The following is a 19,161-nucleotide window of genomic DNA, read 5'->3' as shown; positions in this document are numbered from 1 at the left end:
CTCAAAATGAATTTCAGCTGATGCAGAGAGCTGCTTATCCATGGTATCATGGTCCCTTTATAAGAGATTAAAACCTCATGACTTAGGCCCTACTTGGGCTTTTGGATTTTATGCCTCATTAAAAAAAGATACTATCTTAAAATCCTATTTTAATATATTTTTCAGCTGTGTGTCAGCAGAGAACACAGGGTTTTGCCAGTGGTCTGCTTTTACTCTTTCTCCACATCTCTGTATGAGGTGTGCAGAGGAGAGGAAAGGTGGAGATGAACCAGTTGACTGCAGTGGCTTGTCAGGGTTTTTGTTAATACAGGGAGAGAAGTTTCTTAGTTCCTCAGTAATAGTAACAGTAATTCCTAATAGGAATGAGTCAAAGGAGGAGAATTGCCTAGGTTTTAAATGTGTTTTTATAAGTAATTATCCTTCCGAAATTTGTTTCAGTTTTATAAACTGTCGCTAGAAGCTGTTCTGCCATGTCTTGTTTCCCTTCTTTTTAGCTTTTACTTGGCTCTGATTGCGTAGACCCGAATTATTGATCTTGTATGTGTGATTTTGGTCTTGCATAACTGCAGATGAACTGATTTAGGCATTTTATAGGAGGATTGGGTTGCTATATGCATAGATCTGGAGGATCTATGCTAGCAGAGTCCTCTTTTGATGGATTAGTACCTTTTTATACTTGGGCATCATTTAAAAAAAAAATCTCATTTGGTAATAGATTAAGTTTTTTTGCTAACATTATTTCCATATAATGTGTTTCTTTGCTGAAGGACCTGTTAGTAACTACTTGCTTTTTGAATATTTGTTTATCTGAGCAGGTGCCAAAATAGGTATATTTGTATCCAGTCATCTCTGGCAAAGGTGTCCTCAAAAAAAGTAAATGAGAAGGATGTTGATAAGTTTCTGCTCTACCAGAATTTTTCATGCAACATAAGAAACATCCAGCATCATCAGGTAAATAAACTGCTTATCCATGCTGATAGTAATAATAATGATGATACTTCGGATTTGCCTACTACTTTACTTATTAAGGAATTAAAGAATTTTAAGGCAACAATTTTCTTCTTTTTTTATATAAATTCTTATAATATTGTCATAACTTTCCCATTTCACAAATGCGGAACTCAAGACCCAGAAAAAGTAGTAAAACTGAGCATTATTAGCAGAGCTGACAATATACCACTTCAGGTATCTTGACTTTTTGACTGATGATCTTTCGTATTAGACTTTGCTCCTCTCTGTGCTTGGCTTTGAGCTCAATACTGGATCTTTTCCTTGTGACATACAAATTAGAGATAATCTGATTTAGAATAAAGTGTGAGATCTCACTTAGTTGTGTAAATTTTAGTTATTATATCTCTTTTACTCTCATTTTTCAGTTTAGTAGTTTTTTTTCCTAATTGTTCTATCTACAATGTGGAAAGTAGCTTTTATGTCATATGGTGGGAAAAAGATGATTTACAAACTGAAAATAAAATCATACTGGCTTTACATTTACCTGTGTAGCTACTTTTACCAGTGTTCTTTATTTATTTGTATGCTTTTGAGTTATTGTATAGTGTCCTTTCATTTCTGCCTGAAGGACTTACTGTAACATTTCATGTAGGGCTGGTCTACTAGTGACAAACTCCCTCAGTTTTTGTTTATCTGTAAGGTCTTAATTTTTTTTTAAGTTTATTATTAATCGTGGTAAAATACATGGAACATATGTATTTAGCTTATAACTTTACCATCCCAACCATTTTTAAGTGCACAGTTCAGTAATGTTAAGTATATTTACATTTTTGTGCAACCCATCTCCAGAACTTTTTTTGGGTGAATTCTAGGTTGACAGTTTTTTCTTTCAGCTCTTTGAATTTATCATCCCACTGTCTTCTAGTCTCCATGGTTTTGATGAAGAATCAGCTGTTAATCTTATGAGTCCTTAACACATGATGGATTACTTCTCTTCTTCCAGGATTCTCTGGCTTTAGGTTTTGATAGTTTGATTATATTGTGTCTCACTGTAGATCTCCTTGAGTTTATCCTTCTTGGGGTTCATTCTGATTCTTGGATGTGATTGTTTTTCATCAAAACTGAAAAATTTGGGCCATTATTTTTTCAAATATTCTTTCTGCCTTTCTCTCCTCTCCTGGGTCTCCTGTTAATTGTTATGTTGGTATACTCAATAATGTCCCACAGGTTTCTTAGGCTCTGTTTCTTTCTTTCTTTCTTTTTTTTTTTTTCTTTTTCTTCTCAGACTCTATAATCTCAATTGACCTATCTTCAGGTTTGCTGATTCTTTCTTCTGCTTGCTCAAATTAACTATTGAACACTTTCAGTAAATTTTTCATTTCAGTCATTGTAGTTCTCAGCTCAGAATTTCTATTTGGTTTCTTTTTGTAATTCTCAGCTCTTTACTGATATTCTGCGTTTGTCGAGACCACATTCTCCTGATTTTTTTAGGTCTCTGTCCATGATTTCCTTTAACTCTGAGCATATTTAAGACAGTTGATTTAGAGTGGTCTGGTAAGACCAATGTCTGAGTTTCTTCAGGGATAGTTTCTGTTTCTTTTTTCCTGTAAGTGGGTCATACTTTCTTGTTTCTTTGCATGCCTTGTAATTTTATGTTAAAAACTTGACATTTTGAATGTTATAAACTGGCAACACTGAAAATCAGATCCTCCCCCTCAATATTTGTTGTTGCTGCTGTTGGAGAGTTTGTTGTTTGTTGAGTACCTTCTAAACTATTTTTGAAATGTCTGTATTCTTTGTCATGTGTGACCACTGAAATCTCTTCCATTAGTTTAGTGGGCCACTAGTTATTTGACAGAGATTTTCTTAATGTCTAAATAGCCAAAACAAAGAACACATTCTCCTAGTTCTTGCAGAGTAACTGTTTGTTGGGGATACTCCTTCAAACATTAGCATAGCAAAGCTGTTTACAACTCTCCCCTTAGCCTTCACTTCCTGTTTGTATGGAGCCCAAAGGTTAGTCAAAGGTGAAAGCTTAAGGTCTTTTCAGAGCATGTGTCTAGTCCCAAGCATGCATACAGATTCTGAGATTCTCTAGTCTATTCAGGAACGTTAAAAAGCCCCTTTCCCCTCAAGTATCTAATATGCAAGCCTCTTTTTCATCCAGTGGTTTTTTTTTGGGAGGGGGGTCTATTTGTTCTTTACCCTGACTGTAGTCCTTCATCACCTACTGTTATCCCTTACCCCTCAACACTGCAACTAATTAATTTGCCTTTAAATACTTCTGACAAATGCTACCCAGAGAATGGCTTCTGTCCTGGGGAAACTCTGAGACAGGCAAAATGAAGGCAGACCCTTGAGTCCATCCTTCAGGAAGCCATCAGATCAAAACACACAACCACAAATTTTTGAGAATAAGGTTCACGTTGCTCCCTCTGGCACTATCAATCTGTGCTAGGAATGTAGGCTGTTATCTTCATGGCCACTGCTCATGTGCAGAGCAGAGGATGGCAAATTTGGGTAAGTTAAAAGTGTTTTTGTTTTTTTTTAAATTTTTTTATTATATTATGTTAGTCACCATACAGTGTATCCCTGGTTTCTGATGTAAAGTTCGATGATTCATTACTTGCATATAACACCCAGTGCACCATGCAATACGTGCCCTCCTTACTACCCATCACAAGTCTATCCCATTCCCCCACCCCTCTCCCCTCTGAAGCCCTCAGTTTGTTTCTCAGAGTCCATAGTCTCTCATGCTTCATTCCCCCTTCTGATTACCCCCTCTTTCTTTATCCCTTTCTTCCCCTACCGATCTTCCTAGTTCTTATGTTCCATAGATGAGAGAAATCATATATAATTGTCTTTCTCTGCTTGACTTATTTCACTTAGCATTATCTCCTCCAGTGCCGTCCATGTTGCAGCAAATGTTGAGAACTCGCTCTTTCTGATAGCTGAGTAATATTCCCTTGTATATATGGACCACAACTTCTTAATCCAGTCATCTGTTGAAGGGCATCTCGGTTCCTTCCACGATTTAGCTATTGTGGACAATGCTGCTATGATCATTGGGGTGCATATGGCCCTTCTCTTCACTACGTCTGTATCTTTGGGGTAAATACCCAGTAGTGCAATGCCTGGGTCATAGGGTAGCTCAATTTTTAACTTTTTAAGGGACCTCCACACTGTTTTCCAGAGAGGTTTTACCAACTGGCATTCCCACCAACAGTGTAGGAGGGATCCCCTTTCTCCACATCCTCTCCAGCAATTGTTGTTTCTTGCCTTGTCAATTTTTGCCATTCTAACTGGCGTAAGGTGGTATCTTAGTGTGGTTTTGATTTGAATTTCCCTGATGGCTAATGATTTTGAACATTTTTTCATGTGTCTGTTAGCCATTTGTATGTCTTCATTGGAAAAGTGTCTGTTCATATCTTCTGCCCATTTTATGATTTGTTTATTTGTTTCTCGCGTATTGAGTTTGAGAAGTTCTTTGTAGATCTTGGATACCAGTCTTTTACCTGTAGCATCATTTGCAAATATATTCTCCCATTCCGTGGGCTGCCTCTTAGTTTCTTTGACAGTTTCCTTGGCTGTGCAGAAGCTTTTTATCTTGATGAAGTCCCACAAGTTCATTTTATCTTTTGTTTCTCTTGCATTTGGAGATGTGTCATGAAAAAGATTGCTTTGGCCTATGTCATAGAGGTTGCTGCCTATGTTCTCCTCTAGGATTTTGATGGATTCCTTTCTCACATCGAGGTCTTTCATCCATTTGGAGTTTATCTTTGTGTATGGTGTGAGAGAGTGGTCAAGTTTCATTCTTTTGCATGTAGCTGTCCAATTTTCCCAGCACCATTTATTGAAGAGACTTTTTCCCACTGGATGTTTTTTCCTGCTTTATCAAAGATTAGTTGCCCAAAGAGCCGAGGGTCCATTTCTGGGTTCTCTGTTCTGTTCCATTGGTCTATGTGTCTGTTTTTGTGCCAGTACCATGCTGTCTTTGTGATCACAGCTTTGTAGTACAGCTCGAAATCCAGCATTGTGATGCCCCAGCATTGTTTTTCCTTTTCAACAGTTCCTTGGCGATTCGGGGCCTTTTCTGGTTCCATACAAATTTAAGGACTATTTGTTCCAGTTCTTTGAAAAATGTCCTTGCTATTTTGATCGGGATAGCATTGAAAGTGTAGATTGCTGGGTAACATGGACATTTTAACTATGTTAATTCGTCCGATCCATGAGCATGGAATATCTTTCCATCTTTTTGTGTCTTCCTCAATGTCTTTCAAGAGTGATTTATAGTTTCTAGAATATAGGTCCTTTACGTCTCTGGTTAAGTAAATTCCAAGGTAACGTATGGTTTTTGGTGCTATTGTAAATGGGATGGATTCCCTAATTTCTCTTTCTTCAGTCTCATTATTCGTGTATAGAAATGCAACTGATTTCTGAGCATTGATTTTGTATCCCGCCACATTACTGAATTGCTCTATAACTTCTAATAGTTTGGGCGTGGATTCTTTTGGGTTTTCCATATAGAGTATCATGTCATCTGCGAAGAGTGACGTTTTGACTTCTTCTTTGCCGATTTAGATACCTTTTATCCCTTTTTGTTGTCTGATTACTGTTGCAAGGACACTAGTACTATGTTGAATAATAATGGCAAGAGTGGGCATCCTTGTCGTGTTTCTGATCTTAAGGGAAAGGCTTCCAGCTTTTCCCCATTGAGAATGATATTTGCTGTAGGCTTTTCATAGATGGTTTTTATGAGATTGAGGAATGTACCCTCTATCCCTACACTCTGAAGGGTTTTAATCAGGAAAGGATGCTGTATTTTGTCAAATGCTTTTTCTGCATCTATTGAGAGAATCATATGATTTTTGAATTTTTCTTTCTGTACAAAATCTAAGACACTGATAGATTTGCGAATGTTGAACCACCCTTGCATCCCAGGTATGAATCCCACTTGGTCATGATGGATAATCCTTTTAATGTACTGTTGGATTCTATTAGCCAGGATCTTGTTGAGGATTTTGGCGTCCATATTCATTAGGGAAATCGGTCTGTAATTCTCCTTTTTGATGGGGTCTTTGCCTGGTTTGGGGATCAAGGTAATATTGGCCTCATAGAATGAGTTTGGTAGCTTTCCTTCTGTTTCTATTTTTTGAAATAGCTTTAGGAGAATAGGTATTATTTCTTCTTTGAATGTTTCGTAGAATTCCCCAGGAAAACCATCTGGGCCTGGAGTTTTGTTTTTTGGAAGGTTGTTTATCACTGACTCAATCTCTTCATAATTAATTGGCCTGTTTAAAAAAATCAATTTCTTCCTGTTTCAGTCTTGGTAGTTTATAGGTTTCCAGGAAGGCCTCCATCTCTTCCAGATTGCTTAATTTATTGGCATAAAGCTGTTGATAAAAGTTTCTAATAATCCTTCCAATTTCATTGGTGTTGGTTGTGACCTCTCCTTTTTCATTCATAATTTTATTAATTTGGTCCTTTCTCTATTCTTTTGGATAAGTCTTGCCAGTGGTCTGTCAATTTTATTAATTCTCTCAAAGAACCAGCTTCTAGTTCTGTTGATCTGCTCTACTGTACTTCTGGTTTCTAATTCATTGATTTCTGCTCTAATCTTGGTCAACTGCTTCCTCGTGCGTGGATTAGGCCTGTCCCTCTGTTGCTGTTCCAGCTTCTTGAGGTGAGAATATAAAAACTGCATTTTAGATTTTTCTATTCTTTTGAGTGAGGCTTGGATGGCTATGTATTTCCCCCTTAGGACAGCCTTTGCAGTATCCCATAGGTTTTGGACTGTTGTGTTTTCATTCTCATTGGTCTCCATAAATTGTTTAAATTGATTTTTTATTTCCCGGTTTATCGAATCATTCCTGAACAGGATGGTTCTTAGTCTCCAAGTGTTTGAGTTTCTTTCAAATTTTTCCTTGTGGTTGAGTTCCAATTTCAGAACGTTGTCGTCTGAGAATATGCAGAGAATAATTTCAGTCTTTTGGTATCGGTTGAAACCTGTTTTGTGTCCCAGAACATGGTCTATTCTTGAGAATGTTCCATGGGTATTAGAATAGAATGAGTATTCTTTGGTTCTGGGGTGTAGTGTTCTATATATATCTATGAGGTCCAACTCGTCGAGTATGGCATTCAAAGCTCTTGTTTCTTTGCTGATTTCTTGCTTAGGTGATCTGTCTATTGCTGATAGTGGAGTGTTGAGGTTCCCTACTATTAGCGTATTTTTATCTATATGTCTCTTTATTGTGGTTAAGAGTTGGCTTGTGGGGGCGCCTGGGTGGCACAGCGGTTGAGCGTCTGCCTTCGGCTCAGGGCGTGATCCCGGCGTTATGGGATCGAGCCCCACATCAGGCTCCTCCGCTATGAGCCTGCTTCTTCCTCTCCCACTCCCCCTGCTTGTGTTCCCTCTCTCGCTGGCTGTCTCTATCTCTGTCAAATAAATAAATAAAATCTTAAAAAAAAAAAAAAAGAGTTGTCTTGTGTATCTTGCTGCTCCCCCATTGGGGGCATATATATTTATAATTGTCATATCCACTTTTTGGATACATCCTTTAAGAATAATGTAGTGTCCTTCTGTGTCTCTAACTATAGTGTTTAGTTTAAAATCCAGTCTGTCTGATATGTGAATTGCTACCCCAGCTTTCTTTTGAGGTCCATTGGCGTGAAAGATGGTATTCCATCCTTTTACTTTCAGTCTGAATGTATCTTTAGGTTCAAAATGAGTCTTTTGTAGACAGCAAATGGATGGGTCATGTCTTTTTATCCAATCTGCAACCCTCTCGCGTTTATGGGAGCATTTAGGCCATTTACATTGAGACCGATTATTGAGAGATATGATTTTAATGATGCCATATTGCCAGTAAAGTCTTTGTTTCTCTAGATTGTGACTTTCTGTTCTGTATCACTCTTGAGGCCTTTTTACTTTTATAGAACCCCCCTTAATATCTCCTGTAGGGCTGGTTTCGTGGTTACGAAATTGGTCTATGACTGGCGATTCTGGAAGGTCTTTATTTCTCCATCAATTCTGAATGACAGCCTTGCTGGATAAAGGATCCTTGGCTGCATGTTTTTCTCTGAAAGAGCTTTAAAAATGCTCCCCCACCCCTTTCTCTCATTCCAGGTCTGTGTAGACAGGTCTGACGTAATTCTGATACCTTTGCCTTGGTACGTGAGAAATTTCTTTGCCCTGGCCGCTTTCAATACTGTATCCTTGGATCTAATATTTGCGAAATGCACTATGATGTGGCGTGGCGTAGGTTTGTCGTCGTTGAGCTTGGGAGGGGTCCTCTCTGCCTCTTGGACACGAATGTTTGTTTCCCTTGCTAGATTAGGGAGGTTTTCAGCTATAATTTGTTCAAATATCTCTTCTAGACCTCTGTTTTTCTCCACTCCCTCGGGGATGCTGATGATTCTGACATTGGAACGTTTCATTGAGACAGTAATCTCCCGTAACCGACATTCCTGAGCGTGGATTTTTTGAGTCCAGATTCTATTTTAGCTTTCTCTTCTACTAACCCATCCTCCAATTCGCTGATACCTTCTTCTGCCTCATTCACCCAGGCCATCAAAGCCTCTAGTTTTGCCTGCATTTGGCTCATAGAATTTTTAATTTCTGCCAGATTCGCTCTCATTTCTGCCGTTAGAGATTCTATATTCTCATTAACATTTTCGTTAATACTTTTTTCAAGTCTACACATCATCTTGACCATTGTTACTCTGAATTCCATTTCTAATAATTTGGTTATATCCATATTCATTAGTTCTGTGGCAGGGGCCACAAACTCATTGTCTTTTCTTTGCTGGGGGGGATTTCTCCTTCTCGTCATTCAGATGAGGAGAGGTCGTGGGGTTGTCCAGAGCCCAAATTATGGACCCGGACCCAGGCCATGCGCCCTTGTTTTGTAGGGATCTTAGGGATGTGGGCTTCTTGATTTTTCAGCCTGCCTTCTGGGGGAGGGGCCTGCCGTGCCTATACTCAGGCAACCCTGTTTGGGTAGAGTCTCCGTGTCCCCTGCGAGGGGGGATGGGGATGGGCACACTCTGAGCCAGTATTTCCAGACTTTTGTTCTCTGGCGGCTTTCCCTGGCAGTTTGCTGTGCCTCTTCTGAGAGAGCAGCAGTGGCCGAATCTCAGCCTCTGTCTCAGAACAGAGAGATCGCAGACCGTTCTCCACTGATGTTTTGGCCACTTTAACTCTGTTTCTGTTGGTGCTGCTCAACCCTGCAGCGTCCCGGGATGTGCGCCCCACACCCGGCGTCCCAGCCCTCACTTCCAGGGCCGGCGCGTCTCTGTCCTTTGTGTTTCTAACACCGCCAGCCGCCAGCCACCCCCGCGCGCTCCTGGAGCTCCCGGTCTCAGTCTGGTTCCAGTGAGCGCACGGGAGCTCCGGTTTTCAGTCTGGTCACGCGTGTTCCCCGGCTCACGGTCTCAGTCTGCTGTCTCGTGGGTGCTGGTCCACGAATCCACCCGTTCCCCCGTGCAGGTGGCTTCCGCTTCCTGGCGCCTGAACGCGGCGGCTCCCTCCCCCTTCCGTTTATCTTCCAATATCTGTGCGCAGTTTCACGGCTCCCCGCTTCGTACCCCAATACTCAGCGCTGGAGATGTTCATTTGTAGAGATCCAGATGTATCTTCCTGTGTCTCAGGCTGATTCTGTGGATGTTCAGGCTGGTCTGGTACCTATCCAACTCGACTCAGGGGACCTGCTGAAAAAGGTGTCTCCTACTTCTCCGCCATCTTAACTCACCTCCCACCTAAAAGTGCTCCTTACCAAAACTCTGTGGCTCTTTTTTCTTTAAATGTTCCTCTGGTTGTTGTAAACTTTTTATTAGGGTCCAGAGTTCTGAAAAAGTTGATTCTGACAGTTTTGGCCAGTTTGTTATTGTTGTAGAGGGATGGACTATTGAAATTCCCTTCTCTATCGTGTTGTTGATGTCACACCTAACAGCATCTTTAAAATATGCTATTGTTCCGCTTGCTCTATTCCAAAACCAGAATGTAGCTTTAACATTATCAACTGTCCTTCTTTATCTTGTTTAATGGTTTTTAGCTTAAAGTCTACTTTGGAATCAGGATTGCAACCTGTATTTTCTTAATGGAAATTGATTCCTCCCTTATTTTAATCTCAGTCCTACAGTTATATGAAATGCTTGCCCTCTGTCCTTTTGCCAGAACTTTCCAGTCTTCTTTTGGTGTAATGAAGCTTATTCTGTAGTCCAGTAGGGAGTTGGCCAAGCTTTTCTGTAGAAGACCAGAGAATAAATGTCTATATTTTCTGAGCCAGGTGGCTTTTGCAGCAGTTATACAACTGACATTGCAGCATGACAGTAGTCATAGATAATACAGAAACATGGGAGCATGGTTGTGTTTTAATAAACTTCTGTTTATGCAAACAGGTGTTTGATTTGGCCATGGACCATAGTTTACTGACCCCTGCTCTCCTGTATTTCTCAAGTAGGGTATATATGTACAGTATTCTCTAAGTTCTAACACATTCATAATTGTTTCCAATGGGCATGATACGTGGACAGCTTAGATCAGTATAATATTTTTTGTTTTTACTTTCCTAAACTTTCTTAAATATGTTGCTCTGTTGTTGCCTTGCTTTGCATGTTGCTATAGAGAAATCCGATGGCAGTCTAGTTCTGTTCCCTAGAAATGCCAAAAATGTGGGTCCCATGTTTTATTCTCTTTATTAAAGTTTTATAGGAAGATGAGGGGATTTGGAATCAAGAGATTGCCAGTTCTCCAAGCCTGGAAGTCCTCAGTATAACATTTTTAAAATTAATTTTTCCTTCCATTTGCATTTTACTGTTAAAAAAAAGATAATGAAAAAGATTATAGTGCATTACCTTTCAAAATGTGATATTTTCCATTAGAATTGTTAATTTTTTAACATATGGTGATATACAGACGTGAAAAGGTGTTTGTTTGGTTTAAGGTAACATAAGTATCGTCAATTATCCCACAAATTTTTCTTGGACACTTTATTATATATTGGTTCCTACTTGGGGTGTGGAGGTGACATGGCCTTTTCTCTTATTAGTTATAAGAGTCTTTTATCCGTTCTAGATCTAATTCCTTTATGTGATAAATGATTTGCAAAACTTTTCTCCCATTCTATAAGTTCTCTTTTCACTTTCTTAATGGTATCCTTTGATGTATAATTTTATTGAAGTCTAATCTATTTATGTTTTCTTTCGATTGTGTGTGTAAGTGTTACATCTCAGGCCTTACCTAACTCATGGTCATGAAGATTTTCTCTTATATTTTCTAAGAGTTTTTTACTTCTTATATTAAGGTTTATGACCAATTTTGAATAATTTTTGTGTATGATGAGGTAAAGAAGGAATACAGCTTCATTCTTTTGAACATAACTCTCCAGTCATTCCAGCATTGTTTATTGAAAAGACTGTATTTTCCCCCAGTGAACTATCTTGGCATCCTTATTGCAAATCAGTTGATTGTAGGTGTATAGATTTATTTCTGAACTCTTAATTTTATTCTACTGATCTGTGTGGCTATCCTTATGCCAGTACCACACAGTTGTGATTTCTGTAGCTTTGTAATAAGTTTTGAAATCAGAAGGTAGGAGTCCTTCAACTTTTTTCTTCTTTTTCAAGGGGGACTCTGGGTCCCTTGAATTTCTATGTGACTCTTAGAATTCATCAATTTTTGCAAAGAATCTAGCCTTTTTTTGATAGGAGTGCATTGAATCTGTAAATCTATTGGGGTAATATTGCCATTCTAGCAATATTAAGTCTTCTGGAACATGGGGTATTTTTCCATTTTTTCAGTTTCTTTTTTTTTTTTTTTTAAGATTTTATTTATTTATTCGACAGAGAGACAGCCAGCGAGAGAGGGAACACAAGCAGGGGGAGTGGGAGAGGAAGAAGCAGGCTCATAGCGGAAGAGCCTGATGTGGGGCTTGATCCCATAATGCTGGGATCACGCCCTGAGCCGAAGGCAGATGCTTAACCGCTGTGCCACCCAGGCACCCCCCATTTTTTCAGTTTCTTTTGTAGTTTTCAGAGTATGCATTTGGTACTTCCTTTGTTAAATTTATTCCTGAGTAGTTTATTCCTTTTGGTGCTATGGTAAATGAGGGTGGGTTTTTTTTTTTTGGTTTTTTGTTTTTTTTCAGAATGCTTATTGCTAGTGTGTAGAAATTGATTATCCTGCAATCTTGCCAAACGCTTTATGAGTTCTAATAGTTTTATAGTGAATTCCTTAGAGTTCTCCATATATAAGATTATATTATATGCAAATAGAGATAGGTTTCTTTCTTTTCAATCTAGGTGTCTTCTGTTTCTTTTTCTTGTTTAATTTCCCTGACTAGACCCTCCAGTCTGATGTTGAATAGAAGTGGCAAGAGGAGACCCTTGTAATTTTGGAGGGAAAGTATCCAGTCTTTCACCATTAAGTATGTTGCTATCTGTTTGGTTTTTGTATGTGATCTTTATCACATCGAAGAAGTTGTTTTCTGTTCCTAGTTTGTTGAGTGTTTTTGTTGTGAACAAACCTGGAATTTTGTCAAATATTCTTTCTGCATCTATAAGATGCAAGAAGAATATTGTATGATTTTTGTTTTTTATTTTATTGGTATGATATATCTTGTTAATTGCTTTTTTTGGGTGTTAAACCAACCTTGCATTCCTGGAATAAATCCCTCTTGGTCCTAGTGTGTAATCCTTTTTATATATTTGTGGATTTGGGAGGATTTTTATATCTGTATTCATAAGAGATAATGGTCTTTATTTTTTTCTTGCAATGCTCTTGTCTGGTTTGCATTGGAGTAAATAGAGTTGGGAAGATTTTTCTTCTGTGGTATATTTTGGAAGGGTTTGTGAAGAATTGATGTTAATTCTTTAAATGGTTGGTAGAATTCTGTGGTGAAGCTATCTATGCCTGGACATTTTCTTGTGGGAAAATTTTAAATTACTAATTTAGTCTTCTTTATTTATTGTAGATCTTTTCAGATTTTCTGTTTCTATTTTATTCTGTCTTGGCAGTGTGTCTTTTTAAGAATTTTTCCATTTTATTTAAGTATATTTTGTATAATTTGAAATATGTTGTTCGTAGTATTTTTACTATCCTTTTTATTTCTTTAACTTCCGTAGTAATGGCCCCTCTTATTTTTGATTTTGGTAATTGGAATGCTTCCTCCTTTTTTCTTGGTTTACTGAAAGGCTTCTCAATTTTGTGATATTTTCAAAGAAAATTTTTGGTTTTGCTAGCATTATTTTCTATTGTTTTTCTATTCTCAATTTTTCCTCTGTTCTTTATTATTTCCTTTATTCTACTTGCTTTAGATTTGTTTGCTCTTCTTTAAAGGAGTGTTTCTAGTGTATTTTAAGACACTTGCTTAAGAGACAACCTGATCTGAGTTTAAATTTTTCCTTCACTTGTTATCTTTGTTATTTGGGATAAATTAGTCTTAAAAAATTACTATATGAAGTGAAGATCATACATATCCCCCTGTTAGCTTTGAAAATTAAATGAGATAAGTATTTAAAGGGCTGAGATAGACTTGACAGTTAGTAAATGCTCAATAAATGTAACAGTTAGTAGTTATTATTCCACTTGGGAATTTGCATGCATCTTTATCTTAGCAATATATTTTCACAAATATAAAAAGAAAATTTCTTAACTCCAGATAATCAAAAATTTTCAATTAATCAAATCTGAAATGAGATTTTTAGATCACCAAAGTCTCTTCCTGTGAATGTTGTAGGTTTTGTACTTGTATTTTATTTAAAAAAACTTTTTTGAAAAAAGTATAAAGAAATTATTATTTTTAAATACACTTTTGGTAAATAAATTAATTAAAAATTGATACAGCTCTAGGCTGAATAACCGCTCAATTTATTTCACCAATGTTGACTGATGAAATTGACCATTTACCTATTTAGTGGGTCATCAGTCTCTGCCATGTATGTTTGCATTCAGATTCTGGCAATTAACCGGGGAGAAAATTTGAAGATACTGACTGTCAAAGTCAACATTTCTGATGGAGTGAAGAATGAATTCTGCAGGTGGTGCATCCAAAACAGGTCTGTTTATAGATTTTTACAGAATTTCCTATCTTCCAATACTAAAATGCCATATGAGATCTATACCTACTGATCTATACCTACTGGGAAAATGTCCATTCTGTTAAGCAAACAAACAAACGTTGACAGACAACGGATATGTGTCCTTTTTACGTCAAAAAAAGGTAGAAATGTTGTGTATGTTTAAATAGGAAACAGGATATATTAAATATTAAAATAAATTATTAATCATGGTTATTTCTGGAGAGAAGGACTTTTACTTTAGTACTTTTTTGTACTATTCAAATCTTATACCGAGTGTTTTCTCTTATGAAAAACTAACAAAAACATAGTGTATATGGCATTTCTGTAATGTTTTGATCATTAAGGATAATTGAAATAAGAATATAACTTATTAGATATTACAATATAAGTCTCTAAACATAATATATGCAATTTACCTAAAATGTTTTGCACATTAAGGATGATTGATACAAACATTAGGTTTTTTGGATATTTCAGAGAATTGTTAACTTTTTATTATCTTTTTTCCTTTGTTAAGGGAACCTTTTAAAATAGCACCACATATTTATATAGAACTTCTAACTTTTAGTTTTAACTTTTTAGAGTGTATTCGATCCTTACAACAGTCTGTTCTTTTGGTAGAGCAGATTTGTAGCTGCCATTTGACCAATGAGAAAGCTGATGCAAAGGTAAAGAAGCTTGCCTAGCAGTTAGGACATACAGATTTGGGGTATGCTCCTTACAAGCTAGTTCTGTGTGCCCTTAAGTTAGGGAGATTGCTGGGAAAGCCATTTGAAGAGTTGGATGAATTTTTCTTTGAGAGGAACAAGTGCTATATACTTCGGAAGTTAGCTCTCTCAGCCAGTATCATTCTTTCATCAGTTCATTGGAAACCGGCTTGCCAAAAACCAATTCCATGAAGGATCAGCTTGCTTAATCACCAAATAATGCTAACCAAGTACCCATCAAGTGAAACAAGTATCTCAGTGGTAAATTCTGTAAGCCAATTGTGTTATATCCATTCAGTGGAATTCTGTGCAGCCATCTTAAAAACGTTGAGATAGAGCTAAAATTGAGATATAAACATGTCTTACTACGTTAAAAAGACAGTTTATAGTTAGTATTTATAGTATGCTCTCGTTAGTGGCAAAAAATAGGTCTATATGTGTGTAAGAAAATTTTTGAAAAAATACAGATGATCTATTCCATAGCTGTAGTCTGAGATTTTAATTTTGTTGTATGCTGTCTGGTAGAGTTTTTTTTTAAATGAATGCTTATTTCTTTTGTAAACAAATAAATTTCATTAAAAATGAAAAAAATAAATACCTAAAAGCAATCATAGATTTAAACAATTGTATTAAGAAATTAGATAATTTTAATTTAAAATATGTTGAAATTCTAAGAGAGCTTCATAAAAAGAACAAAATCCTAGAAGTAGATATATCTGAGTTTGAATTCCAGTTATATTACTTCTTACTCTTGTGACTATGATGAGTACATTACTTAATTTCTTTCAGTTTCATTATTGTGAAAATGGTGAATAATGCCTTTTTCACAAATTTAAGAGAATTAAGTGATATTCCATGTAATTGTATAGCCTTCAGTGGTATCTGGTATTACGAAGTTATGGGATTATTGTGTAAAACTCCTTTTTAGAAATAGCTTTTATAAATAGATCACAGTAAACTGGAGAAAACTTCTTATTTTCTTGTGAATGTTCATAATATTCAGTATCAGAGTGTGTCCTCAATAGTTAAGGAAGTATTAGTTATGCTTTAAACTGTTATCTTCATATTAAGTAAATGTTAGGGAATGGCTTCCTTACAGAGACTTAAATGGTTTCTCTTGGCTCGTCTAAGTTATATTTTATTCAGTTCTCCTCCAGTTGAATTGGTAATATTGTTTGACTTATACAATAATACTTTACATTACTATGGTATAGCAATATAAGTTTCAGTTATGTTCTAGAAGTTTCTCTTCATATGGATAATTGAAGAAACTCTTCTATGGGAACTGAAGAACTGAAACAAAAGCCAGCTAAAATACTTCTCTGGGAACCAAGAACCATTCTCAGGGAATTGTTTTCATTTTTTTAACACATTCGAATGACTGGAGATACTCACTCAAATCTTTTCTTCTTTCTCCTCTTCTTTTTTGTTTTACTCTCTTTGTCCCTACTTCTTCCACCTTCCACCTCTCTTGTGTATTCATCTATCCAGGTTATACACTAGATGCTGGGGATTCACCTATAAACCAGATAAATATGTTTGTCTTTGGTGACAATGTAATTTAGTGGAGAAGACCCTGAGCATATGGTTTAGAGTGTGTTGAGGTTATAAAGGAGAAGTGCAATGTTTCATGAGTTTGTAACAGGGAACTCTAATGTAGTCTGGGTTGTGTGCAGATGGAGGTTGGAGATAGAAGGAGAGGAACAGGACGCAACAAGAAATGATTGACTTGTTGGCATGGGCCAGATCATACCTAGTTTTCTAGACTGGGTAAGGATTTTATTCTTTATCTTAAGGGTAAACAAAAGCCAGTAAAGGGTTTAAACGGAGGATTGTCATGATCAGTTTGCATTTTAAGATCACTCTGGCTGCAGTATAAGGAATTATTTGGAAGGAACCCAGAGTAGATGTGGGAGCAAGAGATAAGGTTTGTGGAAAACCTTTGAGGCTTCTACAGGGATTGAGTAAGCAATGTTAAAAATTTCTGTGTTTTTCGTATTAGCAATGGGGAAACCTTAGTTTGGTCTTAAAGGGAATGACCCCCAGCAGATATCAGATACATACATTTAAGCAACCACTCCATTAGGGCTTTCCTGCCTCTAAGGATTATCTTCCTAGTGTACTGTCCCATGACCCAGGACTATGTTCTCTCCTAATTTGCCAAGCTCCATAGTATGGTGTATAAGACCTTTAATGATCTGGCTACTGCCGTATTTTCTAGCCCCATTTACCTCCTACCTGATCCTGACAGTTATACTCTAGCAGTACTAATCTACTTGAAAGGACTCATCAAGTTCTTTCATGCTTCTTCATGTGCTTCTACATGCTTTTACATGTGCTGTGGTTTCTTACCAGTATGCTTTTTTTCTCCTGGGTCTTGTTTGCTAAAGCAAAATTTATTTTTTAAAACCCATCTCAGATGTTTCTTCTGGAACATCTTTCGTGACATTGGGCTCTCCAAATTAGCAATAATAACAGCAATAACAGTAACAACAGTAGTATTAATTGTCATATTAATAATGTATGTCCAGTTCATCTCCTATGCCTCCCTTACTCTCATGCCCTCAGGTAAAGGTGACAGTAGGGAGTGACAGAGATTTGAGTGGAAGGATGTATGTCCTGAAAGCACTTTCATTCAAATTAAAAAACAAAGCTGTGTTCTACTCAGTTAATGACCTTCTGTGGAAAGGATTCAAATAGTTCTTATTATGAAACCTTTGGTGTATCACATTATAGATGCTTAAATGTTTGTCCACTGAAATAATTTAGTTAATTTCCTACCTGAGATAAGTAAGAGAGATGACAGTGTCCCTAGGGTATATTAATGATTTATTTAATTATGGTTTATAAAATAGATATTTTATTAATGGTTTGTACTCAAGAGTCATTGAAGGGCAAGGGCTATAGATGGATGGAAACATGGAAGGAGTTGGGCTGAATTTGTCCTTTTTAGCTTTTGTTTTTCTCTTACTGTTCTTTATCCAGTGCCCGCTACCATTCAGTTCGACTCTGACATTTATATCCATCAGCATGTATGCAGGTATACTGCGTGATAGAGCACTGCAGCCTGAGGAGTAGAGTGAGTTCTAAGGAATGGCAAGAGGCAAGGGTTAAAACAGTTTTTCCTTTGCTCAGTCTGCTTTAATTCTCAGAAAGAGATAAAGGAATGGGCAAAGAAGGATACATGTTTGTCTTAGCTTTGCTGCCATAACAAAATACCATAGACTGAGTGGTTTAAACAACAGAAATTTATTTTCTCCTAGTTCTGGAAGCTGTAAAGTCCAAGATCAAGGTGTAGGCTGATTTGATTCCTGGTGAGAACCCTCTTCTTGGCTTGTAGACTGCTGCCTTCTCACTATGCCCTCACCTGGCTGGAAGACAAAGGGATAGAGAGACAGCAAGCTCTCTGATAATCTTTTCTTCTACCAGTCACATCATGATGGCCCTACCGTCATGACCAATTATCTCCCAAAGGCTGCATCTCCAAATACCATCTTACTGGGGGTTAGGGCTTCAACATATTAATTTTAGGGGATATAATTTAGTTCATAGCAGTGCATTAGTCATTTTCTGGTGACTTTCTTATATCTTAAGATTTTTACCATTATTAATAATGCTCTGGAGACTCTTCCCAGGATAAGAAAGGTTTTTTTCCTCCCCTTAGTTTTATATGTGACCGTGGTTACCAGGTTTTTAAAAATAAGAACTCCAGATGTCATAGTAATAATTTCCAGACATCACAGTCTTCCCTCACAGATTATGTTACTTTGGCTTCAATAAAGTTTTTCCCCCTTTTCTGTTCTACTTCCTCTCCCTTCTTCCAGGAGCCCTTTCATGGTCTTGTTATTGCTTCATCGGTTTTAGTGTAGGCTTTTCTTTTTTGCAGGTGGAGACCACGTGGCTTTGCAAGGCCAGAGTTAATGAAGATCTTACACAATTCACTCGATGATTCTTTTAAACGCCTTATTTATCCTCTCCTCTGTAGAGAGTTCAGGTGTGTATCTTGTCTTATTTAATTTTATGTACTGTTTATTATTATTTATAGTAATAGACCCATTAAAGCATGAAGTAAATATTTGTTGATCCACTAACCCATCCAAAGAACTGAGTGAGGGTCACAAAGCGATTATAGTTAAGCCTAGATTTCAATCTGCAGAGGCATTCACATGTGTCGACCACAAAAGATAGCTCTTTATTAAAATGTACTTTTCCAAATCTTGACCAGTTAATGTGTATCCCTTCCAGTCCTACAATACCAGTTTTGCAATTTGACAGCCAAGACAAACAAATGGTTTTATTGATGAGAGATTTAGCTTGGGATAATAAACTAAGAAGTTAATGGAGAATTTAGTTGGAAGCAGTTTTTGGAGGTATGAGAACCAAAAACAGCATAAGAAAATCAGTGGAGCACGTGATGAATTTA

General features: G+C 37.1%; 1 protein-coding gene across 3 annotated transcripts in view; it reads left to right on the top strand.

The window, feature by feature from the left end:
• Window positions 1-19,161, top strand: part of SRBD1 (S1 RNA binding domain 1) — a 197,550-nt gene that overhangs the window by 34,602 nt on the left and 143,787 nt on the right. For all 3 annotated transcript variants that reach the window (XM_045787914.2, XM_087863365.1, XM_087863364.1), the window contains 3 exons: window positions 816-951; window positions 13,904-14,007; window positions 18,625-18,732. In XM_045787914.2, coding sequence (XP_045643870.1) covers window positions 816-951; window positions 13,904-14,007; window positions 18,625-18,732 — 348 coding nt within the window. The remainder of the gene's footprint in view (window positions 1-815; window positions 952-13,903; window positions 14,008-18,624; window positions 18,733-19,161) is intronic.

The sequence above is a fragment of the Ursus americanus genome, chromosome 7 (genome assembly GCF_024610735.1).
Source record: "Ursus americanus isolate L20-20 chromosome 7, mUrsAme1.1.p, whole genome shotgun sequence".
Lineage (NCBI taxonomy): Eukaryota > Metazoa > Chordata > Mammalia > Carnivora > Ursidae > Ursus > Ursus americanus.
This window is presented reverse-complemented; position numbering and strand designations above follow the sequence as displayed.